The sequence below is a fragment of the Myotis myotis genome, unplaced genomic scaffold (genome assembly GCF_014108235.1).
Source record: "Myotis myotis isolate mMyoMyo1 unplaced genomic scaffold, mMyoMyo1.p scaffold_m19_p_2, whole genome shotgun sequence".
In the NCBI taxonomy this organism is placed as follows: domain Eukaryota; kingdom Metazoa; phylum Chordata; class Mammalia; order Chiroptera; family Vespertilionidae; genus Myotis; species Myotis myotis.
The window spans coordinates 10,084,980-10,111,427 of NW_023416324.1; the positions used below are offsets into that span (position 1 = coordinate 10,084,980).

The window sequence follows — 26,448 nt, forward strand, 5'->3', positions numbered from 1 at the left end:
TGAGCAAAAGCCCAGCGTCCATATTCCCAGGAAGAGTTGTGACGCCACCCTCGGAGGAACAGTCACCCCATCAAGCCCCAAGCAGGGAGGGCAAAGGTGACACCCCACCAGGCCTGGCTCATCCGGGGCCCGGAGAAGATGCGCTCAGGCACAGGCACAGGTACAGGCACAGCACAGGCTTCCCATCCCCAGACTGGGGAGCCCAACCAGGCTGCTGCTGCGCCCCCGACGCTCCTGTGGTGGCCGTCACAGAGGGAGGGCCTGACAGTCCTGAGAAATAGGAGACGTCTAGGCTCTGAGAGACGAAGTGACCTGTCCAAGGTCACAGAGGTCGCAAGGGCAGAGCCTGGTCCAGCCCTTTCTTTCTGCTCTGTCAGCTGAGTGATATGGGGAATGTGAGCAAGAGACTCTGGACCCAGATTCCTAGGGTATATCCTAGGGACACCGTGGATGGAGTTTGGAGGAGGTGGGACCCAGCGATTCAAGTCTCAGCCAGAGAAGGAAAGGAGGCAGGGAGGGGAGAAGGAATGGAGGATTCCTGATGCGAGCACACTCATGAACTGTGGATTTCTTCCCATGTTTAAAGGCTATTTCCCTCGCAAGATTATAAATTCCTTAAGCAGAGCTTTATCGGTTTTATACCTCACAGGGTGCCTAGCAGACTGCAAGCACAGCAATGCTCACTGTTACTACAATGAAAATAAGAACACACAGCTACCACTACCACTATTGATATGAAACATGGAAGCTGAGACAGGTAACCAAGAAACAGGGAAAACATGAGAACAGGATCAGGAAGGCTAGAGCTCAACATGAACTCAGATCAGCAAAAAAGCAAAGAAAAGGCAAAGAGGCTCACTATTTCCGAACCAGGAGAGCAGGGCAGATCTCGGGGTGGTGGGCGTGCTCAGAGGTTGGCGGCCTCTGCGGCTTCTCACCGCGTCTCTTCTTCCAGGCCAGACCAGTCTGATCTGTGGCGCAGCCATCCTTGGAATGTCACAGTGCACTTAAAGGCGCCGGGACACTAGAGGGGGCAGAGGCTGACCCCTCTCATGAAAGAAGGAAGATTAGAGCTGGGAATGAAACACTAGTTTGACAGTGATACAGACCATTTCTGATGGGACTGTTAACAATCATGGGATGGCACACCTAAAATCAGCTATCTCTAGGAGCCAGCAGGGGAGCGCTACGAACCCTGGGGACCTCTGATTGCCTGCACTGCTGGACGCTGGGCTGGAAGAACAGAGAATTCCTCTAAAAGACCGCAGACTGAGGCAGGTTCCCATCAATATCCTACGGCCGAGGTGGAGCGTGGGGCTAGATGATGACCGCTCAGATGGAGCCTCTGCCGACGGATCAGACACCTTGTTCCCAGGGATGCTTCTACCTGGCCCTGGGCCAACCTGTTTGTGCAGGACTCAGAGGAAGGCATAGCCTATCAACGGCATCAGGGGTCGAGATGATTGGAGGGGCCACTACAGGACCAGAAACGTGGGTCAGCTCCTGAACACAGCAGTCCCACGCGCAGAGTGCTTCCCAGGTGGCACCCACCTTATTCCATTTAGTCTCCACAAAAACCCATCTTAAACCCAAGGATACCGAGGCTTAAATATGTCGAGATCTGCCAGACTCCAAGGACTTTGCCCTTCCTGCCTCGGTAGGCTGATCACATGTACCTGGGCAAATGCCAACCAGATACGTGGGCTCAAACATTAATCTCACTGACTACAAAGGCGGGGGGCGGGGGGTAGTCCTGTGAAGAGACCTGTGGTTTTTTAGATTGTTTCAAGCTCAAGACTGTGATGTGGCTGCTGTGACCGGGTTCGTGCAGCTTCAGGCTCATCAGTGAAACCATGACTGGTGAGCAGGTCAGAAACCGCTGCTGTGACTCGCACAGGAAGGCAAAGGTCCCCTCGGCTCTGGCCCGGTCCAGCCACATCCGCTGGGCTGAATTCAGCTTGGGACACTTGGACGCGTGGCAGTTAACTGGTTAAGAGAGCCATGTAGCTCCAGCCAGTTTGGCTCAGTGGATAGAACATCGGCCTGAAGACTGAGAGGTCCTGGGTTCGATTCCAGTCAGGTGCACATGCCCGTGTTGTGGGCTCAGTCCTCAGTAGAGAGTGTGCAGGAGGCAGCCGATCAATGATTCTCTCTCATCATTGATGTTTCTCTCTCTTTCTCCCTCTTCCTTCTTCTCTGAAATCAATGAAAAGGATGAGAGCGAGAGAGAGAGCGAGAGCGAGAGTGAGAGAGAGAGAGAGAGAGAGAGAGAGACATGTACAAGTTGGAGTTCACCTGCTTAAAAGGTTTAAACACCTTGAATCCAAGAAATGAGAAAGAACTGGGGATATTTCAGGCTAGGAGGGACTTGGAGGATCCTAGGAGTTGACAGGGGGAGCAGATCTAATCCAAGTCAAGTGCAGCGAGGGAACATCACGGGATGACAGCTGTCTGTCACAGATGGCAGCACCTGCTCACAAGGCAAAAAGCCCCAGGTCACTGGAATGCTGGGGAGAAATGGGGCACCTTGTCAAAGATGCTACAAGAAGGGTAGTGCCCGTCTAGAACCCATGGCCTTGCAAAGGCTCTTCTGAAGATATGAGACAATCTGCAGAGCAAAGATGTCTGTTCTGGCAAGACTGCTTGGTGAGGACTGGTCAAATGGAAAAGAGGAAGGGAGTGCTAGAACCACTGGCCTCTGTCCCCCAGCACGGGGCCCAGAACTGTCCCAGGCTCTCTGGCCAATGATTCTGGGCATCTCGATCCTCACAAAACAGAAGTGAGAGAGCCCATGAACTTAAAAGTGTTAGCTACTCCCCACCATTTCCGGTCTAACAATTCCCCACCCGGGACTCAGAGTTTGCAGGAACACCATCTGCCCTCAGCAAAACCCTGCGACTCCCTGAATGGGAGTCAGGAGCTCACTCCGGAGGGACAGAGCTCTGTCTACCTTTTTTTTTTTTTTTTTTTTTTTTTGTCTACCCACTTTTTAAAATGGATTTTTGGATGCCAACACCCTGGGACTGTGTCCCCTCTCCCCCACAGGGAAATGGTTCCAAGGGCTGCACAGAGAGGGTGTGGCCCAAACAGAGTCTCTCACAAATTAGCATCTCTCTCCCTCCCAGCTCCACGCAGAGGGCAGATTGCTCATGGAGAGTCCCATTTTAAGGAGCACCAAGAGTACAAAGTGAGGCAAGGACTGTTGGCCAAGGGCTATGGGCCATCGGGATCAGTAAAGCCACGTGACCAATCAAACCTCTTGGAGAGGAAAGGCTGAAGCCATTGGACACCCAAAGGTACAACAGGTGGGAGGGGTGGAAGGGAAAGAAAGATGAGAAGGCCCCGTCTCCCCAGGAGCAGACTGACTCCTAAGTTGTGGCCAGGAATTGAGCCCAAGGAAAAGGCCTGGTAGGGACCAGACAGAAGAAGGCGGCGGGTGGGGGTTGGGCAGAGAGGCCTTGGCACACAGACATGTTCCCACAACCCCCTTGCTCACAGCCCTGCCGACTCCCTCCACACCTGGTCAGGATCAGCTTTCTGGCAATGCTGACCCACCGAAAATAGAAACTATTTGTGCAATGCATATATTATTACATCCTCGTGAAAGTGGCTGCCAGAAGAAAACATTTTTATGTGCTGTGGTCGCACAGATGTTCCGAGAGGTGATTCCAACCGAGTCTGAAGTCAGAGGCCAGCCTCTCGCCCTACGAAGGCCCTCTCCTCTCCGTGGCTTGGACATGGGAAGGACATAGGCCAGGTCTGGAAGCAGGCTGTGCACCTCTGCTGCCCTGTGGCCATTCTCAGTGAGTACAACCTGGAGGGTGGGGCCCTGAAGAACGCCAGCCGCACCCAGCCCCACAGCTCATCTGGAGGCCCAAGGGGTGAGGGTCTTGGCCTGTCCAGGGTTCGCACTAAATGAGCTAATATATGCACAATGCCCGGAACGGTGCCTGGCAGAATGGCAGCTGCATTCCCAGGACTGCCTGGTCCTGGCTCCTAGGCAGAAGCCAGCAGTGTCGCTCTGATTTCTGAGCTGTGCCGGGGATGAGTGGGGCTGCAGGCCAGCACCGAACATGTTGTCAAGCCAGACAGTGGCCAGCCTCTCAAGGAAGGATCAGTCTGCCTGTTTCGGACAATTTTAATTGAGCCCAACGCTGTATATTCTGGAAGATGGCAATGTCTCTGCCTGCAAGCTGTGTGGTAGTAGCAATAGTAGCTATTATTCACTGACCATAAACCATGTGTCAAAATGGTTTTGTATTTCTAATCTAAAACCATCTTCCCAAAAAGGCATTAGCTCTATGATGAAAATGCTGAGTTTTAGAGAAGGGAAGTGGTCTGTCCTGGCCACATGGCTGGATCTGAACCAAGGTCTGGATGATTCTGAAACCTGTTTCTTCCATGAGAATGCACTGCTTGCTTAACTCATCCATGTTCTTTACAAGAAAAATCAAAGACAAATCACAATTCAGAGCTCGGAAATTCCAGTGTCCATCCTTGTTTCATCTGGCCCACCCCTGCAAGCTCCTGGGTTCTCTGGTTCCTTCCTCTCCTGTCAGCCTTCACAGTCTCATGCCAGCTTTCCTTCTCAACCAGGCGCTAGGTCACTCCACCCAAGGTCATCCGACCAGCACCAAACCAGCCCTGGAGGCCATGGTGCTGATGCAGCTCCACCTGAACCCTGTGTCCCTCCTAGACCGAGAGCGCACGGGGCTGCAGCTAGCTGTGCCTCCTGCAGGCAGCAAACACTCCCTGAAGCACCCTCGCCTGACCTTTGTCCCCTACACCTGGAAGGAAGGCCACTAGCCTCCTCCCCTGCTGAAGCAGCGCCTTGCCTAACTGCCAAGCATGAGTCAAAGAGGATGTCCCCGCATGACACGCGGGCAGGTGCCTCTGCTGGAGTTTTACTGCTTGAAGATACATCACGGGGTGCCTACTGCTGAGTAGGAAGAGCTCAGCTTGCAAACGACTGGCCTAACCTCCCCACTCAGCAAAACACTCCACCTTCGTTCCTAAATATTTAGAATCTGAAAAAAATATCAAACGAACATCTGCAGGGCCTGTCCGAGATCGGAAACCTTACATCTTTCCAGAGATTTATGGTCTTGCCTCTTTCCCACATCTCCAGCTGTCACACCAAGTGACCTCTTAGTACAACTTCCTTTTCAACAGGTTGGTACCTGGCGTGCAAGCCTTCCCAGTGGGGCCTAGGTGGCAGCCTGCCAGAGGGCACCTTCCGCCCTCCTCACCTGGCAGGATGGCACCATCTGGCTGTGATGAGCTTCCCCAAGGACTGCTGCTCACTTTCCTCCCACAGCTGAAGGGATTTGCCAAAACACTTTATCTGCCTCGCTTTCCAGCTGACATCCCTAAAAGACATCTTTTGTTGGGGGCAGCAGAAAAAAAGGCCAAAGTGGGGGAGACGGAGTAGAGAAGGAACTCAGCCTAGGGTGCACTTGGTCTGAGCCTGCTGGGGTGTGGCATGACCAGGTGCGAAATGCAGCTCAAGTACATGTTATTGTTAAACTAGAGGCCCGGTGCACGAAATTTGTGCACTGGGGCAGAGGGTCCCTCAGCCCGGCCTGTGCCCTCTCGCAGTCTGGGACCCCTGGAGGATGTCCCCTGGGGGGATTTGGCCTAAGCCAACAATCAGACATCCCTCTCGCAATCTGGGGCTCTCCCAGTCCAGGACCCCTAGCTCCTTACTGCCCGCCTGCAGCAGAGGGGGGAGAGGCTCCCACCATTGTGGTTGCATGAGTCCAGCTTCTGGCTGAGTGGCACTCCCCCTGTGGGAGTGCACTGACCACCAAGGGGCAGCTCCTGCATTGAATGCCTGCCCCCTGGTGGTCAGTGTGTGTCATAGCGACCAGTTGTTCCGCTGTTTGGTCAATTTGCATATTAGGGTTTTATTATATAGGACTGACCAGCAATTTAAAGAAAGCAAGTCAGTGAGAGCAGCTTTCCATCTCATTCACTGCACGCTGATAAGTCATCTAAACCGAGAAAGCAGGGACTGGGCAAGGCCTGCAATGCCCGGGGAAGTGGGGGGTGCTGAAGAGAGCCCCACAGAGCCTATGCCACAGCCCTTCTCAATATGGGGCATGGGAAGCAGGAAAGCGAGGGGGTGCCTGGGCGCCATGCCCAGAGAAGGGTGACTCAGGCTGTGTCGCCACCGAGGCGCAGGCGCCTTGTGCTGCTGCTCGGTGGCCCCTCTGTCTCGCGGGTTGGTGTCTTTCCTGACTCACACGGGGCGAGAGTGAGTGTGCAGCTGCAATGAGGCCTAGTTTCCGGAGGAAAAGCCGAGGCCTGGGACATTGCAAAGAGGGCTTACTGGAGGAACTGACGTGAGGAAGACTCCCCATCTGATCCCCATGGCCCACATCCTGGGAGCACTGAGCCTCAAACACTCTGGCCCTCCTTCTCTACTCCTTCTGCCTTTGCCCTTTATTTCCCACCTTGAGGCTGACACCACCTCCTTCACGGACTCCTGGCCACAGGCTGGTCCCCTCCAGCCCCCCTGAGGCTGCCCCCATCCAGGCCCTGGTCATCTCTCCTGGATGACCCGAAGAGCCTCCTCCTCCTGCTAACCACCCGTGTCAGCCAGCAGAGCCATCTTTTGAAAACACAGATCACTCCTCACCTAAACATTTTAAAACCCTTCTCACTACCCCTGGTGATGACTGGGTCTCATCTGGTCAACTTACTTCCTACAGGAGAATCCACTGAAGGAGGCACACTCCCAAGGAGGTTGGAGTCCTGCACGGGACCCCACAGCTCTGGCCCCACTCTTGGTGTCCATTTCTGGGGCTGCCAACAGAATGCGACTGGCACCCACAGAGTAGTGTCTTGTCTACACTGAGCGGACTGCTCAATGCATTTCTGTGCAAACCTTCATTTAGCAATCAACCGAAGGCCAAGCACAGTGGACAGATTAGGAGCAAAAAATGTAGTGTGGTATAAAGTAGCCTATTTTTTTTTCTAGGCAGACAAATCTGGGTTCAAATCCTGACTGCCTCCCACTAGATAAAGCACCATGGGAAAATCACTTAACCGCTTGAACCTCAGTTTCCTCATCTGTTAAAAGAGAATAACAACTATCTTGCTTACAGTCTTATCAAAGGAGGCAGCCTGCATGACCGTGCATATTCCCTCCTCATCATCAGCGGTAAGTGATGGAACCCTTTCATCTCCCATCCAAGGCAACCACAGTCATTTCTCCAAGGCTCATCTGGGACACATGGCTAACCCACAGCCCGCATTTCCCGTTTGCTCAGAAGCTGCGCATCATTAACTTAGACTCGTCTCTCTCACTGCTTCCCTGCCCCTCCTTTTAGAGTTACTTACATTGGAAACCAGCCCCAGCTTTAATGCACCTCAGATGAGTTATGTGACCGGCCGTTAGGATGATGACAGAAGCATGAATTTCCTCATTAAAGCCCAAGAGCACAGGCAATCCAAACAAGGCCACGGCCCGGCCCGGTGTGCTGAGGACAGCCACTCATCAGGCTTGTGTTTGGCTTGGCAGGAGGCACTGCTCACGGCAAGCCGGAACCAGAGCCTGGCCATGGGCTGACAGCTCTGATTTAAGCTGTTAGGAAGACTGAGGATTAAATATTTGTCCAGGTCACTGTAAACCGGGTGGAATTATAAACAGCTCAGAGCGGTAAGTGATGTAGGAAACAGTCTCCGGATACAAATTTAGGATTTTCCACCATTGCCCAGGTGGCAGGGTGTGGGGCGGGCAGGCTGTGGTAGAGCTGGCTGCCTGGGGGTTCGGCCACCCCTCCCCAGTCAACGGTTCCTGGAAGACAGGAGCCCATTTCCATGCAAAAGGATGGGGTCTGCCCCAGGGAGCACTAGCCTTGGTTCTGAGATGGCACAAGGACAACCCTGCCCAGAGGCCAGAGCAGGGGACCCCCCAGGCCCCTGGTGGCTTCAGGCCCTGTGACACAACAGAGGCAGTGGAGGTTTTGGATGGAGGCTCCAATAAGCATCCCAGGCAGGCTGGCTGACAACACATTTGCCTTGCACTACGATTTTTCAAATACATGAAGATGCTTTTGAGACTAAAATACAAATTCACTTAAAGAGTTACTAAATGTATCCTTTCTGGCATATATGTTTTCTATCGATGGCTATTAAAAGTATAATTATTATCTTATTGAAATAAATTTTATATATATATATATATATATATATATATATATATATATATTTTATTGATTTCAGAGAGGAAGGGAGAAGAGATAGAAACATCAATGAGGAGAGAGAATCACTGATCAGCTGCCTCCTGCACGCCCCTCCTGGGAATCGAGCCCACAACCCAGGCATGTGCCCTTGACCAGAATTGAACCCGGCACCCTTCAGTCAGCAGGCTAACACACTATCTATCCACTGAGCCAAACCGGCTAAATAAATTTTTGAAGTTAAAGGAATCCTTATTAAGCTGGGCACTACTAGATGGAGAATGGGAAAGGCGTTCTTGCAGAAGGGGCTCCCCCTGAAGGCGTTCTCAAGGAGGCTAGTTTTCAGCCAATACTGACCTCTCTGAGGCCCAGGGTCACTTATCTGTGCGCTCTCTTCCCTTTACACAAAGCATCTAGCACACAGCACAAGGCCTCCCCCTGGGACGGAGCCGTCCTGGGTCCTTACACAGGGTCTTAAACCTGCTTAGATGGCTGAAGTAGCACCTGAAGTCGTAAAGGCATGTCTGCTCCAGGGAGACAGCACCTTCCAGTCCAAGCCTCCACTTAACTCAGACACACCTACCATAGAACCAACCACGAAAGAGGGGTGGAACTTTCAATCCCCCAATTTCCAGGGAGTGGAAAAGGGTTGGAAGTTGAATCAATCATCAATGGCCAATGAGCTAGTCAATTATGTCTGTGCAACAAAGCCTCCATAAAAACCCACAAAGGATGGGGTCCGGAGAGCTTCCAGAATGGGAACGAGATGGCTCCCAGTGTCACCATTGCTGGGCCCTGAACTCCATGAGGCTAGAAGCGCTTTTGTTCAGGACCTTCCTCTCTGTATCTCTTCATCTGGCGGCTGATTCGTTATCCATTAATATCCTTTGTAATAAACCAGTGACCTAGTGAATAAATGGGTTTCTTGAGTTCTGTGAGCCACTCTAGCAAATTAACTGAACCCAAGGAAGGCGTCGTGGGAACCTTTGATTTATAGCTAGTCAAGCAGAAGCACAGGTGACAATCTGCACTTGCCAAGTGGTGTCTGAAGGTGCTGGGGCAGGGGTAGGGTGGGGGCGGGGGGACAGTCTTGAAGAACTGAGCCCTTAACCTACGGGCTCTGAGGCTGTCTCCATGGAGTGTCACAATTAAGTTGAATTGTAGGACACCCTGCTGATATCCGAACGGCTTGCTGGGGGCATGGGGACCACGTCCCTCCCCACAATGGAACTGGGTACAGAACCCAAAAGGGTAGCACTTGTCAAAATTTTAATGTGCACATAAATTACCGGGAGAACTTTGTTACATTCAGATCCAATGTGGTAGGACTGGGTAGAGCCCAGATCTCTGCATTTCTGACAAGCTCTTGAACGATGTGGTGCTGGTCCTAGACCAGGCTGTAAGTGGAGACAAGAGGCTCTCCGAGAGCCAACCTGCCCGACGGGGCTGCTCAGAGATGGGAAACGAGCAAAGCCCGCTTCTCACAGCACAGGAGGCCAGGAGGCTGTGGTACCCACGTGGGGTGAACCTGACAAGGGCGAGGAGAGAGAAACCATGGCCAAGCCCACAATCACCTGTCCTACCAAAACAGGAAGCCAGCTGGGAGTCGGCAGGCAGTGTTCAACCACAGACACTCAGAGGGCATTTATTTGACAATTAATGACAGTGGATTTACAGCTGGCTAAATAAGCGCAACTTGAAAAAGTACCCTAACAAAAATGATTATCTGACTGATGCCTCCTCTAAGGAAGTCTCTGGCAGCCATGCCTGAGGGCTCTGCACTTGGCCCTGAGCTAATTAATATAAGACAGAGAGTCAGTTAATGTGCAAGTAACAAAGCCAGAAGGAACAGCTAACACCTGGATCAGTGAAACCAAGCTTCAACAGAATGGACACAGCAAAGTGGATTAAAAAAAAAAGTGAGGATAAATGTAAATCTCATTAAAAAAAAAAAAAGATTTGCTGCACAAGAACAGAATGGGAAATCCCTGGACCCTCAGTGGTTCATGGACCGGGAGATGGGATGGAGGTGCCAGTGGGTGGCAGTTTGGCCGACTGCACGCTTGCGAGGTGCCAGCCAAAGCAATCCTGGGCACATTCTGGTGGACAGGTTCTTCTATTCTGGCTGCCTTTTTTAATGGTGGCTGATGTAAGAGGAGCAGCTGTCCCCCAAAGCAGTGGGCTCCCTGGTCCCACCCAGGGCAGCAGAAGGTGTCCTGTCAGGTTGGGGGTGACCTCTGACCTCTTCCAATGTCTAGATCCTGTGACTCAGGTAGCCTTTTGATGGCTTTGGCCAAATGTACTCATCTTTTCTTTATGAGGTCAATGAGTGTACTGTGAAGAGTACCCTGGTGGGTCTACACTGGAGGATTCCGGTGGGTGTCCTTCAGCTCCACCTTGGAGCACTGCTGGGGGTGGGAAGCTGAGCCGAGAGCAGGCTTGCTGCAGGGCTTGTCAGTTACTGATCACTACCTGAGGGAGGCCAGTAAATCCACTCAGATGCTTAAAGTAGGCACTCGCTCTTCTGGATCCTTTTAGGCTTTTATTTCAGCCTTTCCTCTCCTTTTGGGGGACCCTGGTTACTGTCCCCCAGCAGCCTGTTGCCAACTATCTGGGTCGACTCTCGGCTGTCACTCTCCAGACTGCCCATGCCACCTACACAATAGTGTCCCTCGGTTCTCTCTGCAGAAAGCACGTTCCCACCAGTGTCCGACGTCTGCTGCCTGCCCACATCCATCGCCCCCTCCACTGTACTCTAGGAAATCAACACTCCGTTCCCATCTACAATACCAAGGGTACTCACGCAACCCAAGTCTGGCCATGGCCTCAGGAAAGGATTCTGGTTGGACCAGCAACCATGCCCGGGCCAGTGAGACACTTCTGGGGTACAGCAGACCTATTCTGCCGGGGGCCACCACATGGAGGGATGGGGTCCTGGCGGCATCATCTGCGTCCTAGACCCAGCGTGCTGCATGAAACCTGAATTGCTCAGTTATGTGAGCTGACTCGTTTCCATTTTTTGCTTAAGTCAGAATTTTACTTCTGTCACTTGCCACCAAGAGTCTAATACATGACCTAAATCACAACTAAGAAATGAACGCATTCTAAAATGCTATCGGCAGGTAGGTATGTCCTAACCATTATAGGAGCACGTGAATGGAAACACCCTGACCTGAAGAGGACACCTCCTGTGACTGACTCTCGGAATCACTAAAGGCCTATGGGGAGATCGTGTCAGGCAGGGGCTGGCCTAGAACCTTGTGGGAACAACTGCTCACCCATCCCCATGTACGTCAGCTCTGAGGCTGGCACCTGTGGGCATGGCAACTCTACCTGTCTGGTAAGGCTGCCTCCAAGGTTCATGGTGCCAGAGCCGGATTTGTTGGTTTGCAGCCATAGCATCACCGTGGAGGTCAGCTTGTAATGGGCGGTGCGGCCACTGGACTTCTCCTGGGGGACAAGACAGAGATCAGAACCTTGCGCACAACCCCCAGCCGAGGAGTCTGTGGTGGCTCCTGAATGCAGGGTCATCCTAACATGCCCCTTCCCAAGACATTACCACCACACTACCTTTCCCAACCCCAACTGGCCTTTAAGGGACCGAATCTGCACTCGTGTATATTCAGTTCTTCTGGGATCTTTACCATCAATGACTACTGCAATCTTGACTTATCTTTATCCAAATGGCTTTGGGCACTTTTAGGAATTAACAGGTTTAGGTATCACAGTCCCCCTCTTCAAGAAGCATCTGCTAGAGAATGGGGCTGAGCTGCTGGGCGTGGCATCTGTCTGCGAGGCCCTGGGCCACCAGCTGCAGGGAGCTGTACCTGCACTTCCACCACGTGGATGGAATCCCAGCAGCCTTTGATCTTCTTTGATCCGTCTCCAGCCTTCTTTATGAGGATCACTCCAGCAAAGCCATGATCCAGATCCCAGAGGTAGACAGATGAGACGCCGCCTTCAAAATACCTGCAGGAAACAGGCCCATGTGCCCATTAGATGCTAGCTTGTCAAATTACAGACCATCAGCCCAGGTCCCAGGGGTGTCATTCGGAAAGGTTCACCTGTGTCTGTCTGGAATTAAGAACCCTCCCTGCAATGGTTCTAGGGCTGATTCGTGTATGTGTCCTGAACATCCACTGATCGGGGGTGGGGGTAAAGCATCCTTTGGGGGTCACAGAAAGAACACGGCTTAGGAGTCCTCAAGATGAATCTGAGCCTGAGCTCTCCCATGGACTCCAGCTTTGTGGTCTTTGTCAAGTTTTCCGAACTTCTCCGAGCTTCGGATTCCTCCGGATAAAGGGTCCAGCAAAGTGTGTGACGTGACCCTCAGTGGGTCATTACTACTGAGTCATCATCACCGTCCGATATTCCTATCTTTAGTGATGGCTTCTTTATAAGGGAGATTAAGAGAAAAAAAATAGAGCAACAAATGCTTCCTTCACCAAGAACCCCCCTGAGCCTAGGCCCACTAGGGCCTCTATGGTCTTTCAGAACAACGTGCTGCAACTCACTAACCAGGAATGAAGGGCTAAGCATGGGATGGAGCTCCCTCCTCAGGCCCAAGCCAATATGGAAAACTTCCTAATTAAGAGCAAATGCACGAGGGAAAGAAAAGGCCAGAGGAGAAAAGGAAACCGGGCTAGACCGCAGTCAGCGCCAGGACGGAGTCAGGCTGCTGTGAGTACGGACCAAGGAGTTCAGAAAGCACGGGTGGATCGATCACTGCTGATGTGCAGCGCCCCAAATTCTACTGAATCTTGTATGGTGGCTAGCGTGTTCTTTACCAGAAAGTCTGTGGCCTCTCTGACCCGTTAACCCCCGTTCAATGGTGTGGCAGGCAGATTCTGGGCCCCAGCAGGACTGCAACCTCAGACGTAAGCAGACCTCAGATGTGAGCAGACCTCAGATGTACACAGCGAGCAGGCAGTGTGGCTGCAGTGAGCGTGGGCCCGGGTCAGACAGGCGTGGGTCCCAGCCCCAGCCCCTCCAGTTACCAGCTCCGTTTATGCCCTTATCCACCCAAAAATTACTTATTAGGGGCTACCAGGCACCCACTGTATGAACTGGGCCTTAGGACTGCTGAGAGACAAAAACAATATAGGAAAGTAGATACCTGACCAAAGATTACTATTAATTTTAATAATAAAAACAAGTACTAAGAGTAAACACGTCTGTGAATGTTAATGCTTAGAAGGTGAAGAAATAGGCGAATTCTTCGTACTTTTTGTGCAGAGGTCAGTATGTGACATACAGCAGAGTGTGACCGGGGGACACTGAGACCAAGGAAGTAGCCCCACTCACAGAAGACAGCCTCCAGCCTGAGCTGTAGGGCGGGGGCTCAGTGTAACCTCTTGCTTTAACTGCGCCCAGGGGTCCTGCCCGCCAGGATTCCTCAGGCAGACTGGGGCCCACCTGCTGCTGCCACCACCACATCCTGTCCCCACTGCTCCATCCCCGTACCATCCACTGTGATTACGCTGTCAAATGAAATTCACAACTCTGCCACTCCCAGCAAGTCACGGGAGGCAGGTGAGGGCAGGCCTGCCAGGGCTCGAGATGCCAGGACCCAGGCTACATGTCAGTCAAACAATGGAGGGCGGGAAGGGGTTTGGCCCCAGAAAAGGGCAAGTGTAGTACTGTGAGGGGAACAGACACACCTGTGGGGGCCCAGAGCTCAGTACCATCCCAGGTGACCTCAGGGACCCCACTCAGGAAGGTTATTTCTCCTGTTCCAATTCTCTTTTCAAACCACCCCCCCACACACACACACACATCACACCACACACACACACACACACACACCCACCCTCCCTCCCTCCCTCCCTAGGATGGGAGGGAGGGGAAGCAGACAAGTGCTCTGGTCTAGGACCAGCTCTGCAGGGAGCTGCACACACAGGGACATGTGGAGATGTCTCTGTCAGGTCTTAGCTGGAGTCCACGTGCTCAGGTGAGCTTGCAGCAGGGCCTCCGGGAGCCTTTCCAGCTTGTTCTCCTGGATTTTGGTGGCTCCCTTGGCTCATAGTTCACTGGGAGGCACCCCATCTACTGAAGGAGGAGAGGAGCAGCCCACCACAGACCTGTGAACACCCGTCCTATTGGTGACAGACGGATGGGTTCTCCCACCCAGTTTTCCCTTTTCGTCGGCTTGCAGGGAGAGCAGCCCCACATCAAAAGGAAAAACCAACAACTCGAAAAAACTGTGGCTTTTCCTGTGCTGGCAAAAATGACAGGCCGATAATTCCTTCTTTCCGTTGGCCATCCTGGAATGAAGGCTTGATGCCCAGTGGGCATTTCCATCCTTCCGCCCCCTCACAGCTCACGGCCCCATCCTCTGCACCTCCCCAACCAGAGACTGGTGGTGTTCTTGTCAAAAGCTCATGCCCTGAGTGCTGGGAGACCGGGGAGAGCGGTCAGGCCATCCTAGAGGAACCAGGGGAGATCGTGGTGCCTTGATAGCCCTGGCGACACCACCTGGTGACCAGCTCAAATGCGCCAGGTGGCCTACAGTTGACCCCACTCGCTCTCATCCCTTAGATTTGTTTTCTTCTAGAAAAATAAAACAGCAGCGTGAATGTTTTATAAGGTGGAACTGGCTGTTTCCAGTCCAACGTCCCTCCCATGGCCCAGCTCCCACGCTGGGCAGCTTCTTCTTGGCTTGCTCAGCTCCACGCTGACCAGGCCCAACATTTCAAAGTGCTGGACACAAAGGAGGTAAAAATGCAACCTCAATTCTGACCTCCATGTGGGTTACTGCTCCCTCAAAGTAAAAAAAATTTATTGCAACATTATAAAAAAAGGAAATTTAAAAATTAGCCCACAGTGCCATATATCAACTTATCCCATAAATCTGATTTTTCCAAATTCCCTTCCAGTCTTTGTCCAGATGCATAATTTTTATGTAACTATAAAAGCCCTGCAATGGTGCTGCAATGAGTTGGGTTTTCCTCACTTGGCATGGAGCCCTCAGTGCTTCTCCATGGAGCCACATGATCTCCGTAATTGTTTTTAAGGGCTGGGATAGTATTCCACTGGGCAGTATCCTAATGTACAGTCCATTTGACTTTTAATACAGAAATGACGCTTGGATCTCACGGTGACTGCCCCCTCTTCCCATCGGGCGCTCCCCGTCGAGGCGGACGTGCTGAAATCCGGCCTCCGCAGGTATGGCCCAACACAACAATTCAAGAACGGACTTGCATTCCACCCACCAAAAGGGATCTGCAGGGATGGGAGTGGCTGGGAGCGGCAAGTCTCAACCCGAGGCTCCAGGACAGAGCGCGCAGGGGCTGGGGAAGGAAGGGCCGGTTCGGAGCCGCCCAGAAAGACCTGCCTCTCTGACAAGTGCTGTCAGGACCGCTGTGCAGTCAGTGGCGAGGCGACTGAGGGGCACACAGACAGTCCCCCTTTACACGGTTATGGCTGTGCTCTGCGCGTGAAGCATTAATTAAAGAGGGACCTCAACAAGTTTTTGAAAATTTATTCTTACCTGCTGTACTTTGATCATAATGACATGAAACAGGAAAAAAAAGTTTTTTATGTGGTTCACATTTACGAGTTTTTACATAAAGGCTTTTGTGGGTATTTTAAGAATGTGCTAAAATGTTGTCTGAAACCACATAAAACCATCTGAGGAGTCGCCCGCCAGAACTAACAGCACACACATGGAAGCACTTTAACTGGCCTTTGTATATTTAATGAGTCAAATAGTATTAATATTGTTTAAATGCTAACATGCTATTTCAATAAGGTGGCTCTACCATCGCCAGCACTCGCTCTTAGGCCTCGCACGTCAGCGTGAATGAATGATCACATGTGGCCCGGCATGAGAGCAGCGACAGAGGAATTAACCCGGCCCTGCCCTGGCCCCACCCAGCTCTCCAGGAGGGCGGGGGGCAATATGCAATCCACACATGCGATGAAGAGGGTGAGTGGCCAATAGCTGGACAACACAGAGACAGTCTTCGGGGACACTGTGGAGAAGCCACCTTGTAAAGTCTTAAACCATGAAAGCTCCAGGAACATCAGGAGTGGGGAGATGACAGGTGACTCCAGGAGCAACCAGGATAAAACTGTGCTGGACTCTGGCAGAAAGAATTTCAACCGAGTGACACTGGTTCTACACACAATCTTGGTGGCTTTCTCGGCTTTCCCTGTAAACATTAACATTTCCCAAGGCAGATGGAACTGCAGTGGATTCAACAGTTGGGACTAAGGAGATGGGGCCACTCAGGTTGGTTCTATGAGTCCCGCCATTTGAAAAACCGTATGTCCATGACAACAGGCAGATATAGGTTTCCTAAGTCCCAAAAGATGAGTCGCAAGGGGACATCTGTGTGCTGGATGAGCCAGGGGCAAAAGGCAAGACCCTCAGGTGGGGCTGACGATTTATCAGCCCAATCACAATTAAGCATCTGGTTGAGTTTATTCTCTGTCATCAGCCAGGTCCCTAAACTTGGACCAGCTAAAAGCCTAATGTGTCAGTAATTCTCAGAGTTCTATGTCGTCTCTCCCTAAAAATCACTCTTCCACTTGAATAACGGCGCAGCCACATGTACAGATTCTGCGTCCATAACTCTTCAACCACAGGGTTTCTGGGGGGCGGGGGGGGGGGGGGACGGGACATAGTACTTTGCACTCAAAATGACCTACTTCACAAAAGAAAAAATAAAATAAAAGATTTCGGTTCCCAAAGCTTTATGGAGTGCTTGAAGCTGAGGAATGCGAGGAGACCTAGGATGGAAACTTGTTTCGGGAATCTGAGCTGTGGCTCTGAATTAGCCAATTCTCAGTCTTGGCCAACACCGGGCTGTAAATGGAACAGGAAAGATGGGCGGAATGGACTTTGAAGTTGGCCGTTGGTCCCTCTTTTCAAATCGTCTCCTGGGAGAAGAGCCGGATTTGTGCTTCTAATACAGAGGTTCCCCTACAGGTAATGAGTCAGGCTATGACCCTCCACAAAAGAGCCAAAGTCAGGACAGACCTGCTGGGATGAGCAGGCCTTTCCGGGTTCCCTCAGACGTGGTCTTTCAGCTTCAAATGGGCTGGGCCACCGTCACAGGACAGGCCAGGAGGCCTGGACCTCCAGCAACGCAGTGACCTCTGCAATGCGGAGGCACAGGTAGGCACCCCAAACTCAGCCAAGACCCGGAGCATTGTAAGGGGAGCCCCTAGACGCTGGAGTGTGAGGGGCTTTCTTCTGCAGTAGCTTCATTAAAGAAAGCCAAGAGGAAGGCAAGCAATATTTATTTGGCACTGACTGATGTGGTCTCCCCCAGCTCTGACTGTTCAGGATTTGGCGGCTGCACTGGGGCCTGTATGAGGCAGACACACCTCAGCACAGATTCCTAACAGCCGAATTAAGTTGAATCAAAACTCTGCTTACATGCCTCTAGTGACAATGAACTCACTACATTCCCAAGCAACCATCTCCCTTTTGAAGATCTCAAACAGTTCTTGCTGGACCTGAGTAAACACTTCCACCTACTGCCTTCAGGAAACACACAAAACCAGAACTTCATGCCCTTTCCTCATGAAGCCCTTCTAAGTATCTAAAGACGGCTGACATAAACCCCCGAGGTTTCTTTTTTTCTGACCTTCTTTTTCTGATATTATTCCTCATAAGACATGATTTTAAGCCCCCATACCTTGGTTACTCTCCTCCTCAAGGGTATGAAAACAGAAATACATGCCCCCAACTATGTGAGAACCAGCACAAATCTCAAAGTGAGCTGCCTGTCCATGGAGGAAAGCAAGATCAGTCAGCTTTCTCGGCAATCACGCTCAGTCATACTGACACACACATACTGAGCTTGCACTCATCTCTAATGAAATATTTTTTCTTCTGTATTGTCATGAAATTGTCTCCCACACCCTGTACTTTTAAGAACTGGGTGTCCTGGGCCGGGTATATCACTTTGTATTCGAATCTGTTTTATTCAGTCCTCACAGACATGGTCTTCACCGTTTCAATCTATCGTCTGTGTGGACCAGCTCTCTGAACCTCGGAATTCCAACATCTTCTAGAAAGATACTGGAGAGCGGCTTCCTGGGGCACCTGGTGGTCAACTTGGAAGCTCTGGTCTGAACACTTCTTTCACGCTGGGGGACAGTACAAAGATGGGACGTGCCCACAGTCTCAATTCTGGCTGGAGATGAAGGGACCTGCTAGGGTGGCTGAGGGAGAGAGAGAGGGAAATATATGTATGAGGTGGGCTTGGCCAAAATGTCAGAGTTCAGACTAAAAATTTAAATGTCGGTGCAATGAAAACAATGAATCCCTCTATTCTCCAGTGCCACACTAGGAACACGGCCCTTACAAGGTGCAAAGCCATAAGATCCCATGAGATTCTCACTTCCTATCTCTGTCCTCTGTCACATACGTGGTCGGTTTGCTTCTAAGATCTCATAAATAGTAATAGTGAGACCTGTGATAAATGGTCATGAGGGACACTCTTTACTGTAATAGGCACTTGGTCATGACAATAACCAGGAGGTCATATGGGCACGGGTTCAAACAGGAACTCCCATGCTTGATGTCTGATTTCATGGCAAACACAGGGAGGTTAGAGCCCAGGGCAGAGCCATTCCACTAGCAGCTGGGATTCTGCCCCAAGACAATACCTTTTTGTTTCCTTCCAGCTAAAAAAGAAAATAAAATCGCCAGCAGCTACTAGCAGTAGTTTGTTTTTCTGATCATCCTTAACATCCTGTAACAGTGATGGCGGACCTATGACATGCGTGTCATTTTTTTGGTTGATTTTTCTTTGTTAAATGGCATTTAAATATATAAAATAAATGTCAAAAATATAAGTCTTTGTTTTACTATGGTTGCAAATATCAAAAAATTTCTATATGTGACACGGCACCAGAGGTAAGTTAGGGTTTTTCAAAATGCTGACACGCCGAGCTCAAAAAGTTCGCCATCACTGTCCGATAACATACTAAGGCACCTGGTATCCACAGGTGGGAACAATTCAATTCCACTCCAGGAAAAAAGAAAAATCTCCAATTTGCTTGGAGAGGCATCTAAAACCTGGCTTGCTTCCTTGCAGTGCAGACCAACATTCCTTTCTGTTGGCTCCAAACCGGCCACTGTCGAGAAGCTAAGCATATCCCCTGCCCAACATGAGGATGTGGGTGCTGCCGATGGATACAGCTTCTGAAAAGCCCGCAGACAGCGCCAGAAGGCAGGCTGACGGCCACAACTATGAGGGGCTGGGACAGGGGGGTTCTCCCCATCTCCCCCGCCCCCCCCCCACAATGGATGCACTAGAAAGCAGCACAGGAAAGGCTAGCACAGAGCAGGCACACAACCACTCTGACCGTTCATTTTCATGAGGGTCTTCCTCTCTGGGCTGAGAAAGGCAGATCTTCTTTCTTCTTCTAAACTTGGCACGTTCTGAACTGTCTGGGAAGCAAGGTTCTGCTTGCTCTGTGAACATAGTCCCATACCCACTGCCCTGGGGGCTGAAGCTGGCTCCGCACAGAATGGAGAAAGATCAACACTTGGCTTTGGGCTGGCCACGTCCAGATCTGCTGCTGAAAGCCAATCACCCTTGTTTGTGTATTGAGACCAGCTGTTTTTACCACAATCTGTGGAACGTGTCCTGGAGTCTGCCCATGGACACAGGACAGGTATTCTGCGGAAATTCCTTCCAAGACATACAGGTGCAACAATCCCTGAGCACACATACCAACTGGCTTAGGCATGTGCGACTTTAATGCCAGTTGCACTTAGAAGTGCACATCTGGACTGTGGCTGCAGCTCTTTACGGCCTCTCTTTACAAGGTTTTTAGTTTTTTTACTTGAAGAGAAATAATGAAGGCCTCTCTGGAAAACAATGGTGCCGCTGCAGGGGCCACCAATCTGGCTCTGGGCTCTGAGCAAACGGTCTGTGCTCAGCACCACCATGACCAACTCTGCCTCACCAGACTACCCGTGAAAATACTGCCCGTCCTCCTGAGCCCAGCTCATGAGAATGAGGACGGCCAAGGCCTTCTGGAATTTCAAAGCCATCACTATTATCCAAGAGCTGCCATTTCAGAGAACCCATTCTGGGTCTGGGGCTCTGCATTCACTATTTTACAGTCAAGGAGGCTGACCCAGAGAGAGGAAAGGCATGCACCCAAGTCACACAGCTGAGACGTGGGAAGTCGGGGTTGGACTTGGGGTGTGGCTGGCCCCGGTTCAACCTGTGAGGTTGAATTTAGGTGAGTTAAACACACACATGCAGCCAGGCCACTGTACACAGTGCCCGGCTGGAGGAAAGAAAAGGAGAGGCCAGGAATCTGGGGCATGATGCTGGGTATCTTGCACTGGGAACTGCGAAAAGGAGGGTCAGTGAGGCAGCTGGGGCCGCGGGCGGAACCTCTGGAAGACCACCCATCTGAATCCTGCCACCAAGCAGCTTCCCCAAACCTGCCAGCAACAGCCCGGGAAACAGCCAGGGAGCAGAGGGTCTCTGGCGGGAGCCTGACCACCAGAGGGAGGTGTTCCTGCCTTCCATGTGGTGTCTTCACCCCAACACGTGGAACTGCATAACCTAAAGTGTGGCTGCTCCACATGGTTATAGGAACCCAAGCATTCTGGAGGAATCAGAGTCCCTGATGCTGACTTGGGGACCATGTTTGTAAACAAACTTGTTTTCTGCACACTCCTGTCCTCCACTGAACTTTCTTTAGCAGATAAAATCAGCCAGCGCATGCCAAGGCAACCAGCAGCGGACACGCCCTCCCCAGCCTCCAGGTAGGGGGCCACACACAGGCTTGTCTGCATCTACTCCTTATGGGCTCCTGAAACTGTAGCAGACACCTCTGCTTAAGAACAGTGGTCACAAGAGCTGAAACTCACACTGGGAGAGCAGGAAGCAGGCTCCACTCCCCCTGCCCCCCAACCCCCCGAAGCTGACAGGGGTCCTCTCCACCTGTCTCTCTGTTCATTAAAACAACAAACTGAGGAGGACTTGGGTTCCCCATGAAGTGCTCCCAGCACTTTCACAGGAGCCCAAGGCTGTGGCCAGCCGGAGTCCCCAGCAGGCGGGCCGGGGTTCTCAGAGGCCCTCTGTGCGCGTGGCTGAAGATACAAAGAGTATATGTGAAAACCCAAATACTGATTACACTGCCGACAATCTGAAAGCCAGACAACACTCTGTCTTTACCCACTGCCCCTGGAGCCAAGATGTGCAGCAAGCAGTGCCTGTCACAGGATCCTCTGGAGACCTTTAAGTCTGGGAGGAGGCCCTACACCTCTGGGCGAGGGGAGAGGGTTTGTGCATTGTGAGCCACTGAGATCTAGCTGAAGGGCCAGGGAGTGAGGGGGAAGGTGCCAAACCAAATGGTCCAGGTTTCATGCAGCTCCAGCGCGTTCCCAGTCACTCCTCCCATTACCTCATGCTACTCTGCTCAGTGCTCTCGCCCACTTCCCAGCGGGGCTCTGAGGCTGGAGACCGAAGGGACTGGCCCGGTTGTTTCTGGCAGTGCCTCAGGAAGCACTAGGTAATCTTAAACTACGACCTCTCTCAGCCAGACTAGGAGCATGGTGAAGACTAAGTAGCCAGACTAAGGGAAGTCTGAGTCAGGGTCCTTCCACTCCCAGCCTGTCCAATCCAGTCTCCAGACTGCCTAGGAGGAATTTCTTAGGATGCACATCAGAGCTGTCCTAGGCACCCCTGGGGCCCTGCAGACCCTTCCCGATGCACTAAGAATGGCACCCAGAGCCCAGGCCTGACAAGGGCCTGTGTACCTCTCCCCACCACTCACGTCCTACTCACACAATGCTGACCACACAACCCGGGAACCACCTCAAGAAGATCTTCTGAAGATCGCTGTCCTAGTGAATACCACTGCTCACAGCACGGCCTTGATGCCCTGACCCCCCAGGTTACATGGCTGAGCTCGGGTTCCCGGAGACCACCCAAGGCTCAGTGATTCACCAGGAGGACTCGGGACGAAGCAGTGCTGAGCTTCTGGCCGAGAGTCACTGCACTGAAAGGAGACAGGGCAAGAAGCAGACAAGCAAAAGGCACTTGGGGGTTTCCCAAGGAAACCAGACACAAGCTTCCAAGTACTCAGAGTATGGCAGGTTCTCCACAATATTTGTGAAATGATGATGTCTGCTCTCTCCCATCACCGCAGATAGGAACTACTTCACTATTTTCCAGATAGAGATTTACATGAGTCTCGCTGTGGGCTGGGGGCAGAGCCCTGACCTTCAGAAACCACAGCTGCCAGGGAAGGCCCATCTACTAAGCACCCTGGCCGCTTCCAGGAAGGCCTGTGGGCTTCTGGGACTGCCACAGGGTACCAACCTTGTCTCATTCTGTAAACTTCTTCCAGACAAGAAGGGTTGATTAGAAAAGCTAATTAAAGCTTTTGAAGATTATCTGAGTCCTAAAGCAAGAACATAATATGCCTTCCCTCCCTATTCCTCTACCCCCCCACTGGGACTCTGGCCTTCATTAAGCTTTGATTTCAATCAATTGCACACCCACTAAAATTAACTTATAAGGCCAATAAATTGCAACCGCATGTTTGAAGGTATTATCTGCTGCAAGCCAAGAGCCAAGGATCGCAGAGCATGGGGCAAGATGTCTGGCACAGATGGGAGCAATCATCTTTGGAAGAAAGCAGTGCCAGCCCGTCGGTTAGAACATCTGGCCACAGCAGAACCCGGCTGACAGAGGCAACGGTGAGACACAATATGAAAGCCGGAGCAGACAAGGCTCCTGTCTTCTCTGGAAACCTGAAAAATCAAAGCACTGACCTTGGGGTTTGTGGCAGCCGGCTGGTGCCTCACACCACAAGTGAGATATTTTTTCGGCAGCTTCAAGCGCCTACCACATGCCGAGGGCCCCATGGCTAAGTCTCTCTCAAAAAAGATGGATCACTTAGGTCGAGTGATGAGGTTTTATAACTGGTGAGCTATCCTAGGCTTTGGGCCTGAAAAGGCAGTCAACTCTGCCAAGAAAGAAGTGATCCCATGAACCAGTCACCCAAGAGTGTGCCCTTATTCCACCGGCCCCAGGGCTGCATTCTAATGACATTCCCTAGACTGAGCCAGGCCCGAGAATGAGAGATGGAAAGCCATCTGGGGGCTTGATAGGGAAAAATGAGAATAGCCTAGATGTTGGGGAATAGGATGGGAGAGATTGGGGGAGGGAAGTGATGAAATTCAAGATGACTTCAGAGTAGATAATGACCTCACCCAGCCGCAGCAAAACATGCCTGTCCTCAGCAAATTGACTATTTCAATCTAAAAACAGACTGTTTGGGTAGTGCTAACAGTTGCTTGACAGTTATCTTCCTGGGGGGAAGTTACTACCATGGAAACTTTCTGCCACTAATGATGGCAAACAAAACCCCGATGAATGTGGGAGGGGGCGGAAGTTGGGGCTGAGGGTGCAGTAGAGAGCTCTGAGCAGTAGGATGACAAGGAATGGATGGCTTCAAAGGGATCGTGTAGGACACACAGCTCGTGTCTCTGGGCCCCCACTCACCTCTGCCCACCTTGGGGAAAGAGTTCTAACCCCGACTGCTGGCACATTTATTCCATAATGGAGAAATGCTGTGCAGGCAAGGAAGAGGGGGTGCCACATCCCCATAGGAGTAAAGAGCCGGAGGGCCTGCTAGTCCATCCATCCCTGGCCCTGCTCCCTCACCCAGACCATACCAACTCCATGTGCTGACAATTAATTCTAATTCCCTGCAAAGTCAGAGCCTTTACAGGCCCGGGAGCAAGGCCCAGAGCCCAGGACAGATCCAAGGCCTTCCCCAGGCTGCTCAGGGCAGAGAAGCCTGTGGGGGCAGTGAGCAGCCCTCCTTGGGAAGAGCTGGCACACCTCCATCAGGATGCTGGCCTGCATTTCAGCTCCAAATCTTTGCATGCTCACTGGGTCTGCCTCCCTCATCCTCTTAAGGACAACATCAGGAGGAAGCAAGGCTAACGGACCCACAAGAAGCAGGGAGGAAAGGGAACCAGGGTGCCGTGTCCCCAATGTGCGAGTGCGCACATACACAGCCGGTGCTGGCTGAAGCTGTGTCTGCCTATTTACTGGTGACAACAAAAATCCCCCCAAGTTCAGTTCTACGGCACAGGAGGGGCAGGGGCAGGGAGGGCAGGAGAGAGCAGGCCTCCTGTGTGAGCTGAGTCCAGTTGGGCCTCCCAGGACAGGGAAAGGCCCTTCCTCAGACCACAGGACAAGAAGTCTCCTGAAGGCACATTACAGCACAGCACTTGCCACAAAGGACTCTGAGCCCCAACGTGGCTGGAGTCCGGCAGCATTCAGCCATTTGAGAGGGTGAGAGGTCAAGGGCCAGAGAATAAACCCAGTCCTAACTGTCATTCATCAGGATTCAAGAATTCAGAAACACCTGGGTTGTCAAGACCCAGAGCAGCGGTCGCCAACCTTTCGGACCTCATGGACCACAAGTGGTCCGCAGACCACCGGTTGGTGACCGCTGACCCAGAGAGTATGGGGGACAGGTCTGCTCTTCACATCCTCAATCCCCGTGGGGCACGGGCCAGGCTCCAGTTTGGAGTGGGCAGCCCCCTCATCCGCCCTCCCGGGCACTATGCTGTGCTAGTCCTGCTCTCGGGGCAACAGCATTTTCCATTACTCCCTTTTCTTTCTGGCAGAGGTGGGCTGCCCGAGGCCCTGGGCTACTGTCACCAGGCCCAGGACACACGCCATCTCCCGACCCCTCCTGCAGCAGCTCAGAGCGACCAAAACCAACAGACTTGAGGCAGCACCATGGCGTGGGGTTGGGGAGAGGGCACGCCTCCCTTCAGAGTGACCTTTACCTAGCCCACTGCCAACGTGAAAGGCAGACAGATGGACAAATCCATGTCAGAGCTCTGCGGCTTCACTCACTGGGGCAAAAAAACGAGTCTCTACTGGGGTGGGGCGGGATGAGGATAAAGAGAAGGCATGACCCACTGTCCCTTCAGCATGGAACAGTGTGGTCCCTAGAAAACCCAGAGTAAAAAACCCTTGAGCCTGTGTTGCTCAGGCAGGGGGAGACAGGGTCCTAGGCCCTGGCTGACTCCCATCTGTTCCAAAACCACGAGCTCATGCTCTGGGCCCCACCACGGACACCAACGTGACCACAACAACTCAAACCCAGAAATGGTTTGGCTCATGTGTGGCCCAGGGGGAAATGTTCCTGACATTCGGTCTCAGGACAGCGCTCAGTGCACGCTGATAACACTGGGGGGAAGGGGAGGGTTAACACTGATGACTCTGGGTCCCCAGTGACAGCTCTAACCACCGTCCCTCCAGTGGCCAGTGGCTGCTGTCACATGGGAGAACCAGGCCTCCCCGCCCCCTCTGTGGGTGCCATTCGGAGGCCTCGTACTCTCCTCCTCCCCCTGGAAGCAGCACACCAACACTGCTGGGGACAGAGCAACACCCTCCGGGCCAGATTCCACCATCGCACACTGCCACGGAACCTCAGGGTCTGGCTTGTCCAATTTAACCCCACGTGGGTACAGGAAGCTGTCCTGTCACCCCCTTTACTCCCCCCAGCAGATCAGCTCACTCTCAGAGGAGAGTGTAGGCACACTCAAAGGCACACAGAAATGCAGCCACTAAAGCTTTAAAGCCACTGGAAAAGTGGACATTTGCCTAGGAAGGCGCTGGACAGTTGGACCCAGCTGTGGACAAGCTCTGGCCATGTTCAAGGCTGAACCCCCTGCTTAGCAAGTACCTGGCTCGTAGCAAGCACTCAAATGCCAGGCGAGTAAATGGACTCTGGAGTTGGATAAGGATGGCTTCCTAGTCCAGTCTCCCCACTTACTGGCTGTGTGAACTTGGGCAAGTTATTCAACTCTCTGAATCTGTCAACTCATTTGTAAAACAGGGAGAATCCTCTCTCACAGACTGTTGGGAGGTTAAATGAGATAAAGAAGATTGTGAGGCAGTTAACATAGTGCTTGCACGGTCACCGGCTGGTAACTGCTGTTTTATTATCAAATCATCACTATAATATAAAACTGATTCCACTTGGAAATTCTTAGTAACTGGAATGGCTTCTTGCCAACTGGTCGGATAAAAGAAGATAATCAACAAGTACAAATAAATGATGAGACAGCAATGAGTCAACTTCTCAGCCCCACTGGAGAAGTAACTATTCTACCACGGGGCAAAGTTCTAGATGTAAGAGCTCATCAAACACTGAAGAGCAACTGTGAAGAGCAATAATCTGTGGAAACTTCAGACAAATATGAATTTAAATCCTAGCTTTTCACCTCTACATCCTGCAG

At 51.9% G+C, this 26,448-nt stretch overlaps 1 protein-coding gene across 2 annotated transcripts in view; it reads right to left on the reverse strand.

Annotated features, from left to right (window-relative positions):
- Positions 1 to 26,448, reverse strand: part of CAPZB (capping actin protein of muscle Z-line subunit beta) — a 125,286-nt gene that overhangs the window by 5,884 nt on the left and 92,954 nt on the right. For both annotated transcript variants that reach the window (XM_036351812.1, XM_036351811.1), the window contains exons 5-6: positions 12,014 to 12,155; positions 11,520 to 11,636 (exon numbers count right to left, since the gene is read on the reverse strand). In XM_036351812.1, coding sequence (XP_036207705.1) covers positions 11,520 to 11,636; positions 12,014 to 12,155 — 259 coding nt within the window. The remainder of the gene's footprint in view (positions 1 to 11,519; positions 11,637 to 12,013; positions 12,156 to 26,448) is intronic.